The sequence below is a fragment of the Spea bombifrons genome, chromosome 4, assembly GCF_027358695.1.
Source record: "Spea bombifrons isolate aSpeBom1 chromosome 4, aSpeBom1.2.pri, whole genome shotgun sequence".
Taxonomy (NCBI): Eukaryota; Metazoa; Chordata; class Amphibia; order Anura; family Pelobatidae; genus Spea; species Spea bombifrons.
The window spans coordinates 69,152,556-69,178,038 of NC_071090.1; the positions used below are offsets into that span (position 1 = coordinate 69,152,556).

General features: G+C 40.0%; 1 protein-coding gene across 1 annotated transcript in view; it reads left to right on the forward strand.

Annotated features, from left to right (window-relative positions):
* The first annotated feature begins 12,351 nt into the window (after positions 1-12,351).
* Positions 12,352-25,483, forward strand: part of EXOC4 (exocyst complex component 4) — a 165,404-nt gene continuing 152,272 nt past the window's right edge. Inside the window, exons 1-6 of the mRNA XM_053465553.1 lie at positions 12,352-12,523; positions 15,042-15,231; positions 15,405-15,599; positions 21,560-21,744; positions 22,678-22,781; positions 23,211-23,454. Coding sequence (XP_053321528.1) covers positions 12,456-12,523; positions 15,042-15,231; positions 15,405-15,599; positions 21,560-21,744; positions 22,678-22,781; positions 23,211-23,454 — 986 coding nt within the window. The 5' untranslated portion in view covers positions 12,352-12,455. The remainder of the gene's footprint in view (positions 12,524-15,041; positions 15,232-15,404; positions 15,600-21,559; positions 21,745-22,677; positions 22,782-23,210; positions 23,455-25,483) is intronic.

Sequence of the window (25,483 nt, forward strand, 5' to 3'; positions counted from 1 at the left end):
TTAATATATTGTTAGTTACTGAAAAAAATGTTCTTGGCATCATTTAAAGTAGAAATCTATAAATGTGTGTATTCTCTTTAGGGTAATGATTTATTTTTTAATCATTGCTTCTACATGCGTAGTTTCCCGCATTGATTCACCACTATGTTACAAACAATCCTGCTTTTTTTAGTATGTTTTGCAAAACATACCAAAAATGCCAGATACAAGAAGAAAATAAAACAAGGGCAACAAAAGTAAACGACCCAGATAAATCTAAGATGATTTGTTGATCTCAAAGTATATTGACACAACAATAGCAATTACCAGAGTCAGTGGAGAATATAATTGACCACGCATTTGAGCCCAAATTCATCGTCCCAAGGAACAGTGGTTAAAAAAGTCACGGTATTAAGAAAGGGACGAGGAAAGGAACAAGTGACCCAGATCAGATTGTGCAGCTGAAATGTTACGATGGATATTGGCTGAGGACACTTTGTAATTAAATCCCCAGGACAAAAACAGGAAGCAATAGAACAAGCAACCCATAGGATTTCTCCGCTGCAATACAAGGAAAACCTACAACTAATATAATCCTTTCATTGCTGGTGTGTCACAAAAGGGCATTCTAATTAAAATACATGAACACTAGCGACTTACCAGTCATTTTATTGACTTTTTTTCATCTATAAACAGAAACCACCAAACCACAAAGCTTAAAGGAGAATTCACACTTTTTTTGTGTAGGTGTCGTAGGACACCAAGCAATGGGTGCTAAGTAGGTTCTTTTCTTATCTAAAGCAGAAGTTTGGCATAGGTGTCCATAATTCCTTCAAGTCTGACTTGCCCATAGTAAATCCAGTGTTAGCTACAGTCACCTCTCCTAGCCTGACTTTGAACACTATGGGACAGTTCTAGTCCATACAGATGTCAGATGCACCATACATGAAGCCAGAATATTGTTGCAAATAAAGATGCAATTTGCTATTTTTGAGATAATAGGTGTATTGCATACTCACATTGAATGCCATACATGTCATTATTTCCAAAATGTTTTTTCTTGTGTGATCCAGTCAGTGCCATGTTGCAATCACCATGAGACTTCCAAGTCATGACACATAGCTTCACAAATAGATACATTCACACAAATGTGGATGCTGCATTATGGCATCTATCACTGCTTTATAATACAATACAGGGCTTCACATGGGGTTCTAGATGCCACTCGAACTAAGGACACCAACTCAAAACTTTAGAAAAAGAGAGCACAAAGGAGAGAATATTGCACCTAATTATTTTCAGAAACGAAAAGCATTATACATTTTGTCCAAACAGAAAGGTTCCTCCTTCCCTATAAGCGATGCTGGGGCTCTCATTTGCCCCTGCCCCATGTAAATACATTGATAGTGTACAGAATTCTGTATTTGTGTATTATTCTTTTCTTCTCAGGTGAAACTGCATCAAAATGATTTTTTTTCCAAAAAAATCAGAAATGAAGTATAATCAAATAATGGCATTCAGGCAGATGCTGCTTCTATTATCTTATTTAGTTTTCACAGGCGCTGCATATGAGTAACCTTACACAGATTGCATCTTAATTGTGAGGAAACGGCCTGAAGGAAAGTATTTTGGAAATATTCCAGAACAGAAGCATTTAAAATGAAGACATAATAAACAAAGTGCACATAATTATACTTGTTAACTAAAGGTTTTCATTCCTTTCTAAAGTATAGGTAATCAAGCAGATTATCCACAGGTGCACTCTTTTTAATTTCTCCCCTTTTCTTAGATTTTTTAATTACCTTATTACCTTTATCTTTTTTCTACCCACTGGTTTAATTAAAAGTTAATATTCAAAACAGGAAAACCTTTAACCTTTGCATATTGTAGCCTGCGCTTAATAGCAAAGTCTGCCTGATATTGTAGATCATTTGGTCATTAACACGTAACTGAGTAGTCACAAGAGTTTAGGATTAAAGCTCACCATTTGATCTCTTAGAAATCTTAATCTCATTAATGAGCATTGATTTGCATAATGCATGAAAAAGTGTCCTGGAGAGAGCCAGAGGAGTCAACAATGCAATGCTATAAACCTAGAGGTTAATAAATGACGGCAAGATTTAAAGCATGGTGCTGTGTTAATACTATATTTCATGACTGCCTTTGGGATCTTAAAGGAACATGTGCATTTGTATTTTGTTTATAGCTTGTGCTTTGTGTTTCCTAATCAGCGAAAGTGCTTTAGAAATTCCCATTTGAAAGCTCGCCCCAGGGATGCTGAGATCTATGAGATCAGAAGGTCAGATATTCAGTTTTCTGTTCTGTCCTCATGTTTTTTCCATTCACTCCATCCTTCTGAAATTTTGCTTAACCCAAATAACAATAAGACACTTAAATAGACACCTCTACCCTCTTTTATATATTAATTGAAGGCATTCTGAAGTCCATTTTACTGAATGCAAATTGGGAAGCAGATGTCTGGATAGCATACTTGAGTATGCTTCCTGCTTCTAGAAGTAGAATAAGAAAATGTGACAAAAGCGTAATTTTCTAAAATATGAATGCACCAATTTAAATGCAGTAAAATGTCCTTTATTTACATCTTATTTATTTGCCCGTTTGTTACTTTAAAAACTATCACCCTAAAAAGAAATATAATATTAGAAAAATGAATACATTGCAAAAAAAACTACCACTAAACTACCACCTTACATTGGTATTGGAAATCTTCACATCATACTGTAGGTGCAATCTCAGCTGAGGGTTGAGCTGAACGTCTATATTAAAGGAGGAGTGGAATAAATAAATATATTTTAAACTATACTCAAGGTCCAAGCATCCGGACTGTTTTTCGCTTGTTAGTGCAGGTACCTTGCCTCTCTTTTGTAATTAAGTTTGGTCTCATGGTTCGAACAGCCATTTGTACTTACCTGTACTCTGGGGCAAGTCACTTATATATCATATACCCTGAACACTGCAGTTTTTTCTATTTTGTAATAGCACATAAACCTAATCAGTAGGATAGCATGCCACTAGTGCTAACTGGCACCAGCAGGGTTCAATCCTAAACCCTGTTGTTTGGGAAGAAAGCATTGTAAGCGAGCAAGGAGATGACTTCCTACTACTGACATAGGAATGGCATCTTAGTAACAGTCCCTCATTCTTCTCTGAGAAGGAAATCTACCAGAAGGCATTATACGTTATTTTTCTGTATACATGACATTGGAATGGCCAAAAGGTGATGCTTTCTCATTCAAGCACATCCAAGCATACTATGAATCGCTTAAATGGGTATACTATGTGTACGAGTAACAGCTAGTAAAGGGGTATTATATACAAAACTCAATTTTCACTTCCTTCCAAAATTGGTGGGGTTATAACATAGAAATTCATGTATCTCTCCCTCAATTGCCATGTGTGAAAAAGTGGGACACCTTCTGTGAAAACTATCTCCATTTTCATGTTGCTCTATCAGGGTTTTTAGCTTAAATTGCATTGCAAAAGCATAGATATAGATAAGAATGAGCATTACGCTAATATATTCCAAGAGCTGAGGAGTGATTCCAAAACAGTGATTGAGAAGGTAAACAGTGATCCCCAAATGACACATTTCACTGCAGGGTGTACAGTGCAGACTTTGAGCCTCAGATATATAATTTCCATAATGAGCCTTTTTTAGGATTCAATTCCATGAGTTTTTAGGAAAAGCATATCATCCCCTCCAAAATCATACAACGCTGAATACTAACTGCAACAGAAAAAAAATCCTTTTTAAATTAGCTAAGCTATTTAAATGTTAGCAAAGTGAAGCAAAGGTATGTTCTCAAACAACTGTTTTTGACAATTATTTATTAATATTTAACCAATGCCGTACTCAAACTTTTGCATTGTGTATTTCACAAAAGGCTTTCCCATGAGAGGCAAAGCTATGTTTCAAATTCCTTTTGTTTTTCCCCCTGTATTAATTTCTGTTTTGGTGGATTGGGAGTTGACAGTTTAGAAATGGTAGAATAAAAGCTTGGCAGCAATATACAGAAATGGAACAAAAAAAACTAAGCCAGGGGAGTCCAACCTGCGGCCCTCCAGCTGCTGCAGGACTACATCTCCCATAATGCTCTTTCAGCTAAGGGGCTGGCTAAGAAGGATGGGAGATGTAGTCCTGCAGCAGCTGGAAGGCCGCAGGTTGGGCGCCCCTGGACTAAGCAATGGTGAGAGGGCAGTTGGATGGCTTGTCTGTTAACCATGATAAAGAAAACAGCAGTATTTATATAACAAGCACAAATTACCACCACTTGCTAACTCCTACCTAGTCAAATATTAAATTTGGGACAGTAACATGGAAAATGCTCCTGGTACTTTAAGGGCAGTGAGCGACACATGAGTGCAGACGCCTGTTTCATTCTTACTTAGCTGCCTAGGCTTTTGTAGCAATTGGTAATAATGGTAATGGCCAGTCTGGGACAGATCCACTTTGAATGGACAGTTTAGTGTACATGACATCCCCACTATATAAGAATACTAAAGTACACCCTGAATGCCCAAAATTTAAATAAATAAAAATATAATGCACTTACCTAAACACAGATGAGGCAGCCAAGTTGCAGCAGGTGCCCTCCACCTCCATGACCTAACTTTTTTTGCCACAGATTAGCTGCTTGAACAGCCAATTTATAACACAAGTAAGCTACCATTGAAATAAATAGGATGACTTTCTACAGATGCTCTTGGTAGTCCAAACAGACTTCAACGGTCTGTGTCATGGAGCTGACTGGAAGAGAGTATATCATATGCACAAAGACAGGGGTGAACCAAGGGTTACTAGCACCTCAGTGCAGGAGTTCTTTGGCACCCCCAGCAGGTAGCACACACTAGACTTGTGCACTAGACACCTGCATGATTCTGACAATTTTATTGTTTTGTTTTTGGTCAATTAATTTTCAAACAAAAAAAACATTTTCTCCCCTTTCAGTTTGGATGAAATTTGGAGGTCCTTTTCCCTTTAGAAAAGAAGATCATGCTCTCACGCTTTCTCACTCTCTCTTACTCACACACTCCCTACCTTCTCCGCCAACTGCTTCTATGTCCCTGTCTGCTTTTTTCCGCAGCTCCACGGTGTTATCCAAGCCTCCCAGAGTGCTTCTGCAAAAATGTGGAACCTTCAGGCACATCCTCTCCCCTGACAGGAAAAATGAGGGAAAGGCTGTTCCAGTGGAATGGGCCTTGGCTCTACCCTTTTGCGGAAGTACTCCAAGAGGTCAGAAGAATGCAGGAATACTTCTCTATAGCACTTACCCCACCGAGAGGAGCATCTACCCTGTTCTTCCAATCGAGGAAGAGGGTGTGCCAAACCCTATGGGCCACACACAAATCCGATTTGATGCTCCACAGCTGTGTAGACATGAGCTACACCAACCTTCCACATGTTCCAACTTCCATTTCATGTTCCCTTCTACCATATAACCGACAACAGGCTCCATATTATTTCTCTTCCACCAGATCACGTAACAGTAACCTCCACAGTGTCCCTATCAGCCCCTGTCATGTCCGCACGAGCCACTGCCATGTCTCCACCAGCCCATGTATTTCCAGCCTCTGTATGGTCCCCATCAGCCCTTGGATTTTCCCCAACAGCCCTAGATTGTTTACTCCAGACCATGTATTGTCCTTTAGCCACTATCATGTACCCTTAGCCATTGCCATGTCCCCATCAGCCCCTGTCATGTCTCCACAAGCCCCTGTATTGTCCCCATCAGCCCCTGTATTGTCCTCACCAGCCACTGCCGTATCACATCAGCCAATGTCATGTCCCCTCAGCCACTGTCATCTCAGACCATTTGGAAATCCCATGCAGACCAGTGCTAATGACTAAATTACAATATAGAGATCATATAAAATTCACAGTGGAGGGCTGGTATGAGAAATATGAGGCAACTGGCTCCTGGGCTGCACTGATTTAAACATTTAAGGCCAACATTTGAAGCTTTGTTGTGCTACACTGTATATTCCACGTGCATCTAGAGGGGTGCACCAGTTGAAGGGGTTTAAGGCAGGATTTAAACCTTGACTGGATGTTTTATGCACTCATTTAGTTTGCTTCCTATGCATTTCCTTTCTCTATTGTCCTTTGAATGGTACTGGATTGTACAGGTCGACTGGACCACTTAGCTCCACTAGCACCTGTTTGGCTACTAGCCCTTCCCTGGTAACTGACTGGAGTCTCACTGGACATCTAGTACAGTATGGATGTGGGAGACATGTCAGTGCAACACAGATAAATGAGCGCTAGTGTGTTATTAAACATGTAAGTATGTTAACATGTGGTGTCCTTCTTACTTATGTATAAAAGGACCCTGTTTTTACTAGGTAACTTGTATTATATAGTATGGTTACCATATTAACCTAATATCAAGTATCCAACCAATGTTTTAAATATTTTTAAATTAGTGTTATTGTAAATACCGAGAAAAGGTTGTTTATGGATATGTGTACAGGTGCCAAATAAATATGTATATTGGTTCCTGCAGTGGAACATTCCAAGAGCAGGAAGTATCAATGTTGTCTTTATTCCCCCCAAACATTTACATTAACTACTGAATGAAATATTTTAATTATAGTACTTTTCAATGGAATATTGTGAAACTTGTTTTGTGATGAGGTTGACAAGTTAGGGATCTATTAATGTAACAGGAAATAGTGAATGGTAATTTGGTCACCAAACAGTTGGGCAAAGTGAAAAAATTATAGATAGACATTGTTGACTGCAAAAATGAAGCACTGAACCAGCTGAACTATACTGATACATATGTCCTGTCTGGTAATGCTGTTGATGTTTCCATTTCAACATTGTGTACTAGAATTTAACATTGATCATTTTGTTCCTGCATGATGTATGCTCCTCCATAGAATAGAAGGGAGTTACAAATTACTTTTACTATAACCCCATACCAGGAAGACCTTTGTTCCACCTGACTATGCATTCTGTATACACAACCAAAGCAGATGCTAAGTGGTTTTTGTTTTCACATTACTGATTTTACAGTAAATATATATTACAAACGCTATAAAAATATTTAAAAAATACGAATTTTATGGCCTTATATTTGCTTAGCCCGCCACTTTGTCATAGTCTTCCAATTTTCAGTGTTTTTTAATCCTAACATAGTTATGTTACCTACCAGGGAGCTGACTTAATAGTACTAAACAACCTGTTATTCCGGATTTGACTGTAGTGGCTTAGTTTTTTTTTAATGTTACTTAATGGTTACTGTATATGCTTTGGTCGATTTATACATCTTTTGAACAATTATAATTGAACAATTTCTCTTCTGACAGATTTCTTTCATGTGTACTTTTCTTTGCAATGTAACATTGACATGCTGTTATGAATACATTTTATGCATTACCCAGTAATAGTTAAGACATGTCACTTCCATTGTCATTGATAATGGATGATTATAATTATAGAGCTCTATAGCACATAGAAGCCCTAGAGGGGATGTTATTAGAGGCTAATGGCTAAGCTAGAAGCCACATTTAACTTTTAGTTTGTGCATTTTCTTGCTTTTTTCCCTCTTTTCAGATTTATTTGTTCGCGAAGAAATATTCATGTACACATTATGCACATAGATTTACTTTCCTAAATGCACATAGTTAATACAGTGTTCTGTGCCTGTGTAGAGGGGTCTTTGGCTGAAGATTATACGTTGTTGAAGGGTTTCATAGGGGTTTATTTTACTAGGGCTTGCAAGTGAATTGTGGTTTTAACTCAGCAAACACTGCTGTAACCTCACATTTTTTGTGAATACATTTATTGGGGTAAATCCTGTCCCCTTTCCTGATAACTTGCCATGTCCACTGAATGTGAAAAGTATGTCTTTTGGGGAGGGGTCCAAAGCAACCTGGACAATTTAAACCTAAGGTTCAGAACCTCTCAAATGTCTCAAGTAGATGTGACGCTGCACTATACTAGCATTTACATAAATAAAACTAGCCAAGAAGATCGCCCTGAAAGATCAAACACTCAGTGCCCTGTTTTTCCGACAGGTTAAATAAATCTATAATTGACTTTACCAAGTAACCTCTTAGATAAAATTACACTTACAGACCTCCCAACAGTACTGGTTTCCACAGGACAGTCCTGTTTTTTGAGCAATGCTCCAGTGTCCTGAGTAGCTTTCCCACTTTTGTTGGCAGTGTGGAGCATGTGCCAGATGAGGAACTCCTCTGATCTCCCCTGATCAACCTATGGAGCTGTAAGATCAATGAAGGTGTGAGCTGTTGTAGAACAGACCTCCATTGCAGCTCTCACTTAGCTTTATTGTGATGTTAGAATTGCAACATGGCTATTCAGATAATGGTTACTTCCGTAGCAGCCCCTCAGCCGCTCGCCAAACCTCTTGGGCACAGGTGCCCTGATTTGGACATCTGAAATGTCACGCGGGAGTATGCACTAAAATTGAAAGTTACATATCATTCTATATATTCAAGTTAGTTATTTTAAACTTTGTTATTGAAACCATGCGATCTGCAACATATTTAGTTATGGCTTTATTTTGCTTTTCCATCAGAAGTGTGAAATTGTACTCCTTAAGGGTTAATCAGTGTTCCAGGCAATCTAATTAAGAAAAAGGGTATTTAATTGGTAGCAGCACTGAGAGCGTATGAGTAGAAAAAACAGGAAACATTGTATAATTAATTTATATAAAATAACTATAATAGCTCACATTAGGCATTCAAATATTCTTAAAGATTAAATAAGCTTTCGCCTTGCTCAGGGAAATTAGTGGAATGAATGGTGGCAAGTCACATAAAACCATTGAACTTGCATCTTGCATGTCCCCTGCCATTCAGAAAAGCATAAAACAAGGAGTCCTGTGACTACAGCCAATGACCCAGCTAGTGTTTTACATGCTCGATTTAATGTGCCTATCTTACTGAAGCATATAGGTTATGTCATAACTATAGAATTAATGAAAAAACATGCAGTCAGTATTATACATAGACACCCCAAGGGACACAAGGAGCAGCGGCTGAGTATGTTTCAATTCCAACCCCTAATTAAAAGGACATCGCTGTCTTAATTATAAAATAGGTGTTATACTGCCTTTACATCTAATTAAAGGGTAAGAAAAACAAGATACTGAATGTTACCAAGAATTTTGCAGAAACCCCCTGTTTAACACATTTTAGCTATTATAAGTTTATTAAATATCACATATACGGTAGTTTATTTGGGGAAAAAAGATAACCAAAATCCACTTGATAAGTAAAAAGAGGCAAGATATTGACATCATGTTGTTTAACGTAAATTAATGCTGACATATGATCTTACAATGATCTTACAATAAGAAACACAGGAATATGTATCAATGTAAATCTAGGACAGATAATGGTAAATATATACCAATTAACCAAAAAATATATTTCCCATCTCTGTGCAATAGTTTTCTTTGGCACACATGAAGCAACTAACACCTCACTGTATAAGTGAATCTGATGGTTGTACCAATATTTTGTTTCCTAACACTTATTGTGCATCATTTGCCAAATATCTTATTTTAGGAAAACGGGCACAATCATTACTGTTATCTGTTATCAGATCTGCACTACCAGCTTGTAGAACTGATCATAAAAAATACGGTGGAGAATTTGAGTAGAGTAAGGCAGGGAATTAAAGTACGGCCAGGTAGATCGTATAGGTGAACAAAGCTGCTGCCTAGGGAACCCAGATTGATCAGGTTCTGTCCCATGTTATTAGGTGAGTGCATGCTGATTGGGCATGAATTTCTCTCATTGAGTGAACAGTGAAAAACAGTATAACCTCCCACTTACAGTATCTCACAAAAGTGAGTACACCTCTCACATTGTTTTGATATTTTATTATATCTTTTCATGTGACAACACTGAAGAAATGACACTCTGCTACAATGTAAAGAAGTGAGTGTACAGCCTCTATAACAGTGTAAATGTGCTGCTCCCTTAAAAATAACAACACACAGCCATTAATGTTTACTCCTTGGCAACAAAAGTGACTACACCCCTAAGTGGAAATGTACAAATTGGGCCCAATGTGTCAATAGTTTATATGGCCACCATTATTTTCCAGCACTGCCTTAACCCTCTTGGTCATGGAGTTCACCAGAGCTTCACAGGTCTCCACTGGAGTCCTCTTTCACTCCTCCATGACAACATCACGGAGCTGGTGGATGTTAGAGACCTTGTGCTCCCCCACCTTCCGTTTGAGGATGCCCCACAGATGCTCAATAGGGTTTAGGTGTGGAGACATGCTTGGCCAGTCCATCACCTTTACCCTCAGTTTCTTTAGCAAGGCAGTGGTCGTCTTGGAGGTGTGTTTGGGGTCGTTATCATGTTGGAATACTGCCCTGCGGCCCAGTCTCCGAAGGGAGGGGATAATGCTCTGCTTCAGTATGTCACAGTACATGTTGGCATTCATGGTTTCCTCAATGAACTGTAGCTCCCCAGTGCCGGACGCACTCATGCAAGCCCAGACCATGACACCCACCACCATGCTTGACTGTAGGCAAGACACACTGGACACCAATTTGATGCAGTGTGCGGCGTATGGTCTGAGCACCTTCAACCTCTGCAGCAATGCTGGCAGCACTCATACGTCTATTTCCCAAAGACAACCTCTGCATATGACGCTGAGCACGTGCACTCAACTTCTTTGGTCGACCATGGCGAGGCCTGTTCTGAGTGGAACCTGTCACGTGAAACCGCTGTATGGTCTTGCCCACCGTGTTGCAGCTCAGTTTCAGGGTCCTGGCAATCTTTGTATAGCCTAGGTCATCTTTATGTAGAGCAACAATTCTTTTTTTCAGATCCTCAGACAGTTCTTTGCCATAAGGTGCCATGTTGAACTTCCAGTGACCAGTACGAGAGAGTGTGAGAGCGATAACACCAAATTTAGCACACCTGCTCCCCATTCACACCTGAGACCTTGTAACCTAACGAGTCACATGACACCGGGAAGGCCCAATTTGGATATTTCCACATAGGGCTGCACTCACTTTTGTTGCCAAGGTTTAGACATTAATGGCTGTGTGTTGAGTTATTTTTAAGGGAACATGAGGAGTATGGGAGCTGTAGTCCTGCAGCAGCTGGAGAGCAGCAGGTTGGACACCCTTGTCCTAGTATGACCATCAAAACCAGGTTTAGATTAAATAGTATATAAAGTCAAGAAGGCACAATAGGTAATTATATATGTATCAGTGGTTGGGGCAGGTGGCCTAAATTCAGGAAAGCAAAACAATCAGTAAACTAGGAGGTAAATGTAGATTATTCAGTCGAAAGGCACTGAGATACTCAGGCAGAACAACTAGCAGTGCTCAGGTGTTATATAGCCCTCCCTGGGTGACTTGTACACCTGGGAGGTATAGCTACAGTTAGTGAATGTACCTAAGAGGCATGAATACAGCTCCTTGGGTTTCCCTAGTTCCTGGATGACAAGTAATGCTGGTGAGAACAACCTTTACAAAGCACATTCAGCACCGAGCATCATCAATAGCCATGGGAATAGTCCAAGAAACAGAGCGATAGGCATGATGCTTTCTCCATAGTCTTTGGGCGTTCTCTCCAGGGCACCGCCAAATGTTGGGTCATCACCACCACTTTTTACAGACAGAAGACTGTATTCTGACAGTCTGGTCTTTCCCTTGACAGCAGGAGCAGAATGTTGACAGGGTGTCACAGACTTTCTGTCTGCATCTTCACCATCCTCAGTGCCGGAGTACAAAACTTCCATGTGTGGTTGTAATTAACCTTTTCAATGCTGGAGTGAAAAACCTAAGCAGTGTGCCAAACCCGTGGGTGGGTGTGTAGCATTATGGCTGCATTGCAGGGTGCTTTTACTAATATTCTGTATTAAGGCCAATTCATTTTGAGTGTATTTGCATAACATCTTCAGAAGACATTGGTGTCCCTTAAAACACATGCCCATTATTTCAGAGGGGTGCGAAAGTTGTGATGTGCTTCTTTTTCCTTCATTGCAACAGTGCAATTAGGGATTGCTCGAAAAGGTTGACCTCACAACATACAGAGTATTAGCGCTTGATAAAAATGTTTTCGGTTATAATGACTTACACGCAAAGTATACGTTACATAACGGCTCACAACCCCATTCCCAAATACAGGGGCGATTCTGTTCACCTGTAGTAGTGTATGATGTTTAATAAAGTTAGTTCACCGGCAGGAAGTGCATTGCATGATGGTTTATGTAGTCTACGCTCCGTAGCGTGGACTTTCTAAATGTTCATGAAAACTACAAGTCCCGTCAGCAAGCGCGGAAAAACGCCTTTCAGGCGCTGCTCTCTGACCTACAATTGCCTTCGAGCTTTGCAACGCTATTGGACGGCTACTCTTTCCTGGTCTAATCCCATTGGCTGTCTGGCGCCAGGAGTCTGCGCGTTGCGGTGTGTCAGTGTTTTGGTGCGAGAGTGGAGAAAACTGCAGGCAATATGTCCGCATCCAGGAGCCAACTTAACAAAAATAAAGACCCGTCTGGGCTGCTGATATCTGTCATCAGGTAAATGAATGTAGTTGCCATTAAGTAGAGTCTCCCAACCATATGGGAGCCTGTTCATTTCGAAGTAATGCATGATGGGTACTCCTTCAGTTTCCTGTCAGCGCTTCTATCAGACAGCTTTGATCGTAAAGGTGCAAAACCATAATTGGTTCTAAAAAGATGAGGTGTGTCTGCTTGTCCCCCTTATCGTTTACTATGATAAGCTGAATCAGTGTTTGGGTTGAGGGAGGCTTGCACTTCCTGCATCCTGTTGTTGGGCACTCTGCCATCAGTACGCAGTGATAGTAAAGGGACAGTCTAATGCGAATGAAGAATGCATACTAAACTACTCTATGACTATTTGTTTTTTAATTCATGTTTGTGGCGAGGACCAGGGGGTCTAGCGTGAAGTTCCTGGCTTTCGTTGGCGCCTTCTTCGTATTGAAAGCTAGCCACTATGGGTAGCTGCTCCGGGTCTCAGGGGTCTCACAAAGAACCAGAGGCACCAGTCGCGATGCGACAGGAGGCACCCATTAGGGAATTCAGGAAAGTAACACTTAAATGTAGACTAGACTGTGAGTGTTTCCTTATACACGTAGAAATGGAAACAACAGGGTTAAACATACAAAATATTACAACTTTACATTTGCATTTCAATGTAAAATTCGTTCCCAATGCTCTTCTTGAAATGCAGAGTCCGTTTTCCATGGAATTCAATGCATTTTACTGATCGTAGATATGCACATTTATTCTTTGTATAAAGGAGTTCTCTCTCATTTAACTCCACCTTGCCGCTGTCTCTACTGAAACCAGGACAGATAAGTGCCCAATAAAAACACTTTGCGCGTAATCTCTGCAGCTAAGAGAGTAGCCTGTTGCGTCAGTGCTAATTGAATGTTGGTTGGTGCCTGTTTTTTTTTCTATTGACTGCAAACGGACGCGCTAGAGAATGTGCAGGGGCTATACATAAGCATGCCTCTGGATTTAGTAGAGGCAGCCAAAGAAGAGGAAAACGATAGAGAAGTTTCATTTTCTAAATCCAATAAGTAAGGAACACCTACACCAATCAGCATCCAGTCAAATTACCCAGCGTTCATATGATATGGCCTCCGGCATGCATTCAACATGACAATAGGGCTAGAGTGATCCATCAATGAGATACAGCATCCCAATTTTCCTGGCATTATTGTGTCGACCATTATTGTGCAAGGACAGTTTTGAGTCATAAAACGTCAGGTTGGCTCATAAAGTGATGGATTTATCCATGAATCTTAATTAAATACACTAATCACCAAATACAGCACACACTGCCTTAACATTTTAAGTACTCAATTTGACATGAAGACTCTTATTTTTGTCTGCCAAACTGGCCCCTAAACAACACAATCTCTTTAATTTGGTTAGTGCAAGAGCAACATAATTTACCTTGCATTGCTGAACTTCGAAATGATGTATTTTAATAGCAATCATAACTAGTGTGTATCTAGCGATATCCTACATGGCTAATTTATACCATGTGTAACAGTGAAACGTCTACATGTTCCCTTTCACGATAGAACGTACATTATATTTTACTACGTTAGTCTTCTCAAACAATTTGATTTATTTGTCCGTAAAGCTGATGTGTTGCTTTTCCCAAATCCTATATTTTAAAGTTCTATACGTTACATTAACATGTTAAACTATAGGTGGTTTTAACTAAGCACATTATTGTAAAACAAGCCCATGGTTTGTAATAAACACACAGGGATTAATTTGACCCAGAGAACCTGACTTGGGATTTCCCAGTTTTTGTGACAATGATATCAGACTTCACAGTAAGCTAGTTTCTTATTAAATGGGAGATGTTTTGTCACATAGCTCATTTGGTTAGTATTGTCATGCTCAGGGTACCAGAGGAGACGATGAGGTGCAGGTTAGGACACTGTGTCCCAAAAAAAGAGAGTGGCCGTTGATCCCAAAAGAGTTCTTTACCCTCCAACCAGTTCCCTCTTGCGTTGATCCTTTTGGGTTCAAGTAGCGGTGGGACTGGTGATGATCTTCCAAGGACCGCTGACAAACTCTTCGGGAGTACAAGCACCATAACCAGAAACAAGCTGTAGCCAGGAAACCGGAGGTTGGGGTAGTCGTATAACAGAGCCAGAGTAGTCGAGGTCAAGCTGGGATCATGATGGTAACTACGACTAGCACAGGTATTGCCAGCATTTGTGAGCTGGCTCTGGGGCGTTATATAGGACTTGCTATTTGGTTTTGGCATCAATTTTCAGCTCTTTATCTTCTAAAGGAAGATACAAATGTGAAAGTTTCATGAAAGCCAAATATTTGGTATTATCCAGTAACGTGTGAAACTATAATGTGTATGATTGAAGTGCTGCTGAGATAATAAAATTTGTAGAACCACTATTTCTATGATTCAGTAACTCCAGAGAAAATCACTGTGGATTTTATTTTGCCTAGGATTATGATTTATTTGTGAAAGGACTGTGTGATGTGCCACTAGTGACTTCAGTATATTTTATGTTTTACTCTTTTACTTTAGGACCCTTTCAGCCAGTGATGATGTGGAGGACAGAGAGACAGAGAAAGGCCGTCTGGAGGAGGCCTATGAAAAGTGTGATAGAGATCTTGATGAGAAGATTGAGCAGCATTTCACTGAGCTTACCACTGCCATCCGTACTTACCAGAGCATTACTGAGAGGATCACCAATTCACGCAATAAGATCAAGCAGGTGAGCATTACATAGATAGCTGAGCCTCTCCTATCTCTGAACATTGCAGGGACTTATGATTGAAGACATGATGGTTTTAAATTCTCTTTTGTGGTTCTGTGATGTAATGTGATTATTTAAGACAGACTCACATGATTGAGTATATCTCGATGTGTTTCAAATTTTCTCTTCAGGTGAAAGAAAACCTCCTTTCCTGTAAAATGCTGCTGCACTGCAAACGCGATGAGCTCAGAAAGCTATGGATTGAGGGTATTGAACACAAGCACGTCCTTAACCTCTTGGATGAAATTGAGAACATCAAGCAGGTTCCACAGAAACTAGAACAGTGCATGGCCAGTAAACACTATCTCAGTGCCACCGACATGCTGGTAAGAAAATAACTCACAACTTTCTAACCATGTTTAACCTAAAAACAACCTTATGCTTTGTATGTGGAGTATTAATTGCTCAGGCTGGAAAAAGACACAAAACCCATCAAGCTCCCATTTGATGGAAATGACATGAGGTTCACTTCTTGCAGATTCCAGTTGGATAGACATGTAACATAACTTGGGAAAAGTAAGCTGAGTAGTATTCTACTCATGTAGTTGATCTCTTTGGGGCAAGCTGATTATTAGCTATTTAGTGCTGGCCTTAGTAGGTTGCGCCTGAACGTCATAGGTATCTACTCCAAATTACCACATAGATCACATAAAGCAGAAGAAAGATTATTGTGTCACGAGTTGTCTCAAAGTTAGCTCTGGACACCCTCCTTAATTATGTTTAGGATGTTTTGAGGACATGGGATTTATCATAGAAAGATGGTCCGGTGAGTAAAGCTGCAATTTACCGTGACAGTAGCTGGACCCTTTCCATGTAATCATGTAGTGTGCTGTTAGATTTGGTTTTTACCCTGTTGCCCTCTATTTGTATACTTTTTTTTTAAATTATAACATGTATAAATGATATGGCCCTTATCTGGGAGGTGGTTTTATGAGCAGACTTTTTCTCTTAATTGATTTTTTTGTGGTAGTTTGACTAATCCTGAAGCTGCTGACTCTGATTTGTTCTATGCCGCCCAATAAGAGTATTGTAGTTGGCTCTTACTTGCATTTCTGTCTGCTGCCTAAGAGCTACATGGCCTCCTGTTGCATGACACCCCGGCACATAACAGGGTATTAGGGTATGCTTGTTACTTGTTTAGTAAAATGTATCTATGGGAGAATAAAATGTGCTGGAACATATCACAACTTTCAACTGTGCTGTAAGATTTGTTTTCTTTACACACTCTCTTTAAACAACCCTGAGGTAATTCAAGCAATACATCATGAACTGACATATCTGAAAAACCTTAGGTTATCTTATGCGTGTAGTATGTGTATGGTTTTCTATGGGAAATTGTGATTATATATTGCACGTGTATGTTGTTATACTTTACGCTTTCCAAGTGGTTTGTTCTGTCCGATCAAACTTATGTACATTTATCATAGTCACACTTTCAAAGGTTTGTTTTAGTTTAGTTGTGGTGTCCTCTGCAGCTTTTCGTCATGACCTTCTAAGTCAGGTAATCACACACAAAAAGTTGAGACTAATAAAACCATTACTGCCTCTGTTTATAGCGTTAAGAGGCACATTCTAGGTAGTTTTGTGGAACAGTCGGATCACTAAACAGTTTCAGAAAGCAAATATCATTACTTTGTGTAAGCCCAAATAAAGAAATACTATTCCACCACCTTTAATAGTCGGAAGGCATAATTTAGCTGGAGTTTAATGCAACTCTCCATTCAGCGTATCCCGTGTTGATTTTGGCTGTGCTTGTTTTACCCTAAGGTAACGTAGTAAAATCTTTAATTAAGAGTCGGAGGTGTTGCATTAATAAATGCTTATACGCTGGCATCCCCGAAGGTCACATTAGTTCCAGAAATCCGTTCCGTGTATTACTGAGCCATCCACCACTTCAGATCACACCTTGGGCGTCACGCTGTGGTTTGCTCGCTGGCTTATTAATTGACACAATCCTAAAATTTCAGCATCACCTTTGGTGCAGTCATCTCTTTATATTCTGCTCACATTAATTGAAGTAATTTTGCCACTGAAGCGTGTTTCAGAGCTCTGCATTTAAATTGAAATTTTAATTCCCTTATTGTCTGGGAGAGGCAGCTGAAGATGGCTTGTTGCAGGTTTCATTATCACTCCGAACACTCCAGCTGCCGCTTCTAATGTACAATGACTGATTAATGCCAGGAAGAATTATTAAAAGAAGAATGGCAGCCTTTTCCCAGTTGGGCAGGATAAACATGAAGTAGTATTTTGACAGCTTTATGCAGCTTTATCCATATGGTGTAATTCAGTGGAATTATAGCACACCTTGTATTTTATGTGCTGACAATTCTGGTCAGAAGACAAACTAAGCACATTCAGGTTTTGCAGCAGTCGGGTAAATGTTTGACACGGAGACGATCAGGTCTATCTGATCCGCAATTCTCTGGATGGTTATCCAGAGTGAACATGGAGGGAGCAGATTCTTTCAAAGCAGTTAACCATAAAATATTTTCTAAACAAAAGGAGCAAGTAAACCTTCAGCTCATTTTCAGTTTCTCTATTAAAAAAATCCAGAGAGCTCTGTCCAGTTATCTGAAGTTGGCATGTCTCGTGTCTGATGGATTTAGCTGCCAGTCAAATGTGGCTAATCTTTCAAATTAGCCAGGTCTATTCATTGTTCCAGGACAGGGTGTTTATGTGGCCGGGCCCTCGGGCCCCCACAGGTAGCTAAACACATACTTTTGCAAATTTCAATATAAGAGTTACGCTCATAAAAGGATCTGTGGTACCAGAAGTCAGTTTATTTAATAGTAATAAACACATATAACAGTGTGTCATTTCAGTCATAGAAATTCATCAATTATAACAAAAAAAGTGACTTAATTACATCATGTGATTATAGTGCTGTGAAAAATTATTTGCCCCTTCACGATTTGTTCTATTTTTACATGTTTCTGATCATCCAACAAGTGAGACAAAATGCAGCTTTTAGATGATGATAATTTTTTGAAGGAAAAGAGTTAATCCAAACCCCTATCACCCATGAGAAAAAGTAATTGCCACCTAAACCTAATAACATTTGCAGTAACCAGCAATGAGTCTTTTACATTGCGTTGGAGGATTTTTGGCCCACTCTTCTTGGCAGATTTTTTTTAATTCAGCCATATTGGAGGGTTTTGTGGAATGAACTACATTTTAAGGTCATGTCACAGTATCTCAGTATGTCCAGAGGCGGAACTACCGGGGTCGCAGGGGTCACGACTGCGACCGGGCCCTGGAGTTCTGCCAGTCAGGGGGGCCCAAGGGGTGCCGAGCGGTTGCTGAAAACGACCGCTCGGCAACTCTTGGGCCCCCCTGACTGACAGAAATCCAGGATGCCTCTGCTCCCCGCCGCTGCTGCCGCCACTGCTGCCGCCGTCACCGCCGCCGCCTGCCTCAGCGCTGCCCAGCGTGCAGTGTTGGGAGCGTGAGGCGTTTGTCTCGGGTGAGAAAGGGATAGGAGGGGATGGGGGGGCCCTTAACAGATTCTCGCACCGGGGCCCTGAGGTTTCTAGTTACGCCCCTGAGTATGTCAGTTTGATCTGGAACATTAACGTGTGACAAATATGCAAAAATAGAAGAAATCTGATGGGGCAAATCATTTTTCACAGTGCTGTATATAGTTAGTGATAGAATAAAGGCGTTTACATCTTGTTCCTCTGCACAAGGGCTTTTATCTTAATAGAAGGACCATGAATGTTCAGCTATGGTTATTTTTCTGTAAATGCTAAAAACGAGTATTGTAGTTTGTGGTGGTCCATGTTTAATCGGACTAACATTTAGGTTTTAAGAGAAGCTTTTGACATACCATCCTCTGTTTCTCGAGGTTGAAGCTGAATATAACGTGTATATGTTTTACGCGGTGTCTGCCGTCGTTTGCTTACTGGCTTTATTGAAAGATCTAATTGACTGAAGCCTTCAGAACACTGTATTGTTAAATTCCATATTAATATTTCCTTTTCAATGAGCAGCAAATAGCTCTGCGTTTTCCATTTGCTGGAAGTATACGGTAAGAGTGGCTTTTTTTTCCCCTTCCGCTCTAAGCAAGGACAATCAATTGCTTATTGAACCATTATATCAGCCTGCCACATATTTATTTATATAAAAGCTTTGTGTTCTGCAGTGAGATGAAGCCGTTTGGAGCACTTTGCGTTTTTGAGCTTTTCTCTAAAAGTGATTTTATTTCTAAACTTTCAGCGATTACATTTATCAGTTCCTCATTCCATGAATGGTACAGAAAGTGAGTGATAAGACGCCTCCAGCTGTGAAATACAGAGTTTCAGTCGCTAGCTCGAAGTACGCTTTACTTTGCAGGTTTGCGTAATGTTCCATTAAGGCAACCATTGTAGAGACTCTATTGTTTTAGATGATGCAAATTGCGTTATTTTATGTAGAAAATGTCTCATTCCGGAAGCTCTTTAACTGGCACACATGGCTTAATATGAAACCTTACGCTGGCATGTTCCCCAGATAAAGTTACCTTCAATAAATGAAATGATCATTTAAAAGCTGCATTTTCTGTTTACTCGCATGGTCATATATTAAAATTACTTTGATGATCTGATAAATTTAAATGTGAAAGTGTGAAATAGGGAAGGGGCAAATACTTGTTCCCGACACTGTACAGGACTACACGACAAAAAGCTAAGTGTTGTACTATATGCCATTGTCATTGTCAAATGATGGACTTGACATTGTGGTTTAGGATGTGATAGAATTTATCTACTCACGTATTCATCTATTTCCCGGTTAGTGGTTGATTTCCATGTTCGAACAGAAGCTGAACTAGACATTGAGAGACTTTGCGTATAAAAACTCTATGGGTTTAGATCTTCCCCTTTAATTAGGAACGTAGGTTATTTTGGAGTCCGTAACTGTTGCCCGGCTTCAAGACTAATTTTGCTACCACGTAGGAATTAATTTATAAAGTACTTGTGAGAGCTTAATGTTCTCAATGTCTTCCTCGCCCCATACTTATGGGAAATAAAGTGATTTTCCACAGTATAGTGGTGTGTCCTTCTCAATCACTTAATCACATTTAAGCACGTGTGCGTGCCTGTGTAGGCTAACCTCTCCTTGCTTCTTCTAGAGAGCTAATCCCATCTGTGTTCTGCTATCTCTTTTTGTATAAATTGTGACTGTCGTTACAGCAGTCCACTACCACTAACCGTGCGCAGGGCGGCTTCATTTGTATTCATACGTACTTGACCGATGACCTCTACCCTTCTGTTTAATTCACCAGCACACACAGTATTCCCCAGAGCATGATCACCCCACTGTTAGCTCATCTAATAAGGACTATTCATCCAAGTGAATGGAGACTAATTAAAATCAAGCTTTTAGAAGCTACGCTAATAGCAGCAGTGTAGAGTTGGGCATCGTAATGGCCCTTTCTCTGCCACAGGGACTGGTTATTAATTGGAGAACTTAAATGCATTTAGGTGTAAAACCCATTGGACACGAAATGGTTATTTGTGAACTTTTAATTCAAGACCCGCTGATAGCAGTTATTTGGACAATAATATTTAATTCAATTTGTTGAAGCATGAGGTGAGCCCAAGTGCACATCTTAGCATGCTTCTGTGGCTTGCAGTTCTCACCATGGTAAATTGGTAATGCTGTTTGGTGTAATGGCCATAATCTGGGAAATTAGTAATTACAGGTGGTATTCCTAATTCAAGATCCTTTTTATGTTTGCTTTCTGTTAATGTTTTGCGCTAGTGGCTGCGTTACTAAATAATGCAATTTAGCTGCTTGGTCAGGGGTCTGTTTATGCATAGTCGCATGCACTGCTGTAAATTACTTTTCATCTGTCAGTCAGGTGTCAAACCCATCTACCTCCTCCCTCGGCCCTTCATCTTTCGCTTCCTATATATCAATTAAGTGAGTGTGATGCTTTCTTGCTGTCACTTCCCTGCTGTGGGTGGCACACCTAATGCCCACACTGATACATAGGCATAAGGTGCTGGCCAACAGCAGAGCACTAGTCATTAAGCATCAGTAGGGGCTGGGATGAGATGGTACTCTGCCCCTTCTTTTCTAGTGATGAACGTGCAATGAAGGTGGTGATATGACTAGGCTCAGGTCTTCAGCTAAGCAGTTAATTAGGTTCTAGCATGTAACGAGGAAAGGTGGAAAAAAAAATCATGAAATTGGAAATTAAGTTTTAAATGGTTGCATGCTAAAAAGAAACACTTTATTTAAAAACATTATCACAGTACTCAATAAAAATATTTTTATTTAGCAGTTTTTCATTGTTTTTCCATAGGTTTCTGCTGTGGAGTCTTTGGATGGGCCTCTGCGCCACGTGGAGGGACTCGGTGACTTACGGCTAGAGCTTCATAGCAAGAAGATGAACATGCATTCTGTGCTTATTGATGAGCTGCACCGTCACCTTTATATTAAATCCACCAGTCGTGTGGGACAGTGGATCAAGGACAAGATCAGGAGCAGGTAGGCACAGTTTTATTATTCTCTATAGCCGCTCTTTCAATTTTAAAGCCTTATGTTTACTATAATGTTATGACACTATACCAAAAAATGACAGTATCCTAAACAAGTAAACACCTTTTATTCACCAGAAAAAAGTTCAATAATGAAGTCTTTTGTTTGGGTTGAGCAGCCCCTCCTGGCACACAGGTTCCTCATTAATGGTGTCCAGAGAAGGCTTTAAATTGCTTGAGAGCCTCAGTGGGTCAAAATTCCATGCGGTCCCACTGATTCAGCTCCTTGGTAAGCAATATAACCATAAAACTTGAGATAGTACTTGGGGTAATTTGATGTAGTGAGGGTTAAGCAATATATTGACAAAGCATGTGCGAATCCCCAATATCTATGCCTTAGGTGTTTTTTGTTTTTTGTATTGCTATTCACTGGGTGTGTGCTTAATAGTTATAAAACTATTTTAGTTTTTGTAGAGAGAATAGTGTGGTTGCCCATATTCAAAATCAGAACAGCCAATGGGAGCACAGTAAGATGTAAATTCAAGAAGTTCCCACTAAGGCGTCTGTAACCGTCATTTTCAGTCTGGGCAATGTATGTGGCTCACAGTACAGAATAATAGTGCAGACTATTTCGTGTGTATAAAGTAGGAGAAGGCTATTATGTTCTTAAATAATATTTCTAAGCCCAATAGCATTTGCTTAGTACTGCTCTGCAGTTTTCTAACCGCTTTACAAAGTGTAAAACACACATACCAACAAATCCAGGGCCTTGCTAGATGTAGTAAACTTGTCTGTTTCCTTGTCTATATGCAATAATACTAACAATTGTGTTAGTTGTGCAACATATGTATTAACTTTGACGAGATTATTGACTCTTTACCTTTGTCAGATCCCCCTTTTCTTAATGCACTTAAGTATATATATATTTTTTTGTTCATCACAGCTCACTAAAGGATTCTCCGGGCCATCTTCATGATGTTACTAATTTGTCCACTCCCAGAAAGTTCCTTGACAATTCTCAGTTTGGGACTCCTAGTATCATCAGTGGTAAGTGTGCTGGCTGTGCCTTGTTCTGAAGAGGGTCTGCCTAGGCATCCACTTTGGGTCTAGATTTTCACTGTCTACTGCAAAATAAAAATTAGAATCTAATAAAATTATCCACTGAAGTAAACTGGTAGTGGATGCAAATATATAAAAATATTTTTTTATTAAACATAACATACAACCGCAACTGTTTTTGTTCTTTTAAAGTTAATTCCTGCTATTTTATATATACATTGATTGTCTATTAAATCTCAATGTATAAATCAATGTCTCACCACTAAAGGAGAGTGATCCCTGTCTGATTTTTGTCAAAATAAGATAGGGGTGATCAGGAGCATTTAGATGCTGTAAAATTCTGTTATTTATGCAGAACATTTGTGACTGTTGTTAATGTACATTAATGAGGTCAACCTGATCTCCCCCCCTCCACAGTTAAGGAGCTAAGCCTTCAGGATATTAAAGAAGACCCCGATTCAGACCCTGAGGAGAACAGTGCAGTGTTCATGGGAATTCTAATCAAAGGTCTGGCTAAACTGAAAAAGATCCCAGAGACTGTTAAAGCAGTGAAGGAACGTCTCGAACAGGAGCTGAAGCACATTGTAAAGAGGTCCACTACGCAGGTGGCAGATAATGGTTATCAAAGAGGAGAGAACACAACACAGGAAAACCAACCAAGGTGGGAAATGCGCAGTTAATGTTAGTTACCGAATATTGTTTATCTATCGCATCTCCTCATTTTATAGCATAATTGTGAGAGTGGCTCTGGCTTTAGCTTTGTCCCATTTACCATTAACATATGTACACTAGAAGATCTTGATGTTCTAGGAAACTAGCAGTTTTACAGTAGTCTTTAGTAGTCTAGTCAGACACTATTGTACATCACGGCAGAATATGGCAGTGCTGTATAAATCAATAAATACCATATTTGCTCGATTATAAGACGACCCCCCAAATCTGAATATTAATTTAGGAAAAAAAAAGAAAAAGCCTGAATATAAGACGACCCTATAGGAAAAAATGTTTTACCAGTAAATGTTAATTCATGTAAACTATTTTTTTAATAAAAGCTATGATTGAGAAAAATATTTTGGTTTTATTTCCTTCTATTTTCCAACCTGCCCCCCCAGTTATGCACATCTGCCCCAGGAATGCCTTATACCCCCCTATATGCCACTGTGCCCCATGATATGCCTTTTAACCCTATATGCCACTGTGCCCCATGATATGCCTTTTGACCCCCTATGTGCCACTCTGCCTCCAGATATGCCTTATACCCCTATATGTCACTCTGGCATTAAGGGGGTTAAAAGGCATATCATGGGGCAGAGTGGCATATAGGGAGGTATAAGGCATTTCAGGAGGCAGAGTGGCGTATAGAGAGTTAAAAAGGCATTTCTGGAGGCAGAGTGGCATTAAGGGGGTTAAAAGGCATTTCATAGAACACTCTGCCTCCAGAAATGCCTTATGCCCCCCATTTAACACTCCCTCCCCCTCCCTCCTCCAAACTTACTGGTGCTTCTGACTCCCCTGTCATGCAGCCGGGGCAGCGTGTAGATGTCTACGCGTCCATCGCGCAGACCTTCCCTGACTGTCGGAGAGAATTCCCCGGCTCTAACAGCCGGGGAAGGTCTGCGCGATGGACGCAGACAACCCCCGCCGCTAGCCACACCTCCTTCCGGCTGCAGCGTAAGTTGTCTACGCGAATCGCGTAGACATCTACACGCTTCCCCGGCTACACACCGGGGACTCAGAAGCACCGGTAAGTGGGGTGGGGGGGGGAGACAGGAGGATCCAGGTCCCCTGCAGCTTCGGGGGATCTGGATCTTAGTCGTCTCATAGTCAGACCTATTTGAGGTCTGATTATAAGACGACCCCGATTATAAGACGAGGGGTATTTTTCAGAGCATTTGCTCTGAAAAAACCTCGTCTTATAATCGAGCAAATACGGTAATACTTATGCTAGCAGTGTGCACAATCATGTGTTGTCTTGCATTGCCTTCCTACTCTTGATCCGAAAGAAGGCAAAAAAACCCAAAAACCCCTAATTAAGCTACTTCGAATTCTGCCATCAGGGAAAAAAATTACTTCTTGACTCCAAAAGGCAATCGGATTTCTCCTTGAATCAAGAAGCCCTAAAATATGAATTCTATTTATAGCCCTGTATGTCATGCCTTTCTAAAAAAAAAAAAAAAAAAAAAAAAAAAAATCCAGACCCCTTTTGAAGACATATAGTATATTGGATAATACCACCTCCCTTGGTAGTGAATTTCATACCTTTATTGTCCTTACTGTGAAGAATCCCTTCCTTTGTCGTCTATGAAATCTCCGCTCTTCCAGTCTCAGAGGGTGACCTCTTGTTCTTTGTACATTTCTGTTAATGAACAGATCACTGAAGAAAAAAAAGGAAAAAATATGTTGGTTACTCTTGTACAATTGTGAGAGTGGTCTTACTTCAACTAAAACATGTCCCATGAGCATCTCTTCCAGGCTTGGCTCTGTGTGGCTCCATGCTGCTGTAATTGATCCGTTTTGTGTTTCTCCATGGGATTGTCTTATTTATTTTGTACTTTTGGTGTTATATATTGCTTTTACATATTGATTGGATTAGACAGTTGTCTAAGGAGTGTGCCTGCAGTAACCATCAATGAACAAAAAAATGCTGAGAAGCTGAATATTTGAGTCCTATAATGCCAATCCCAAATACA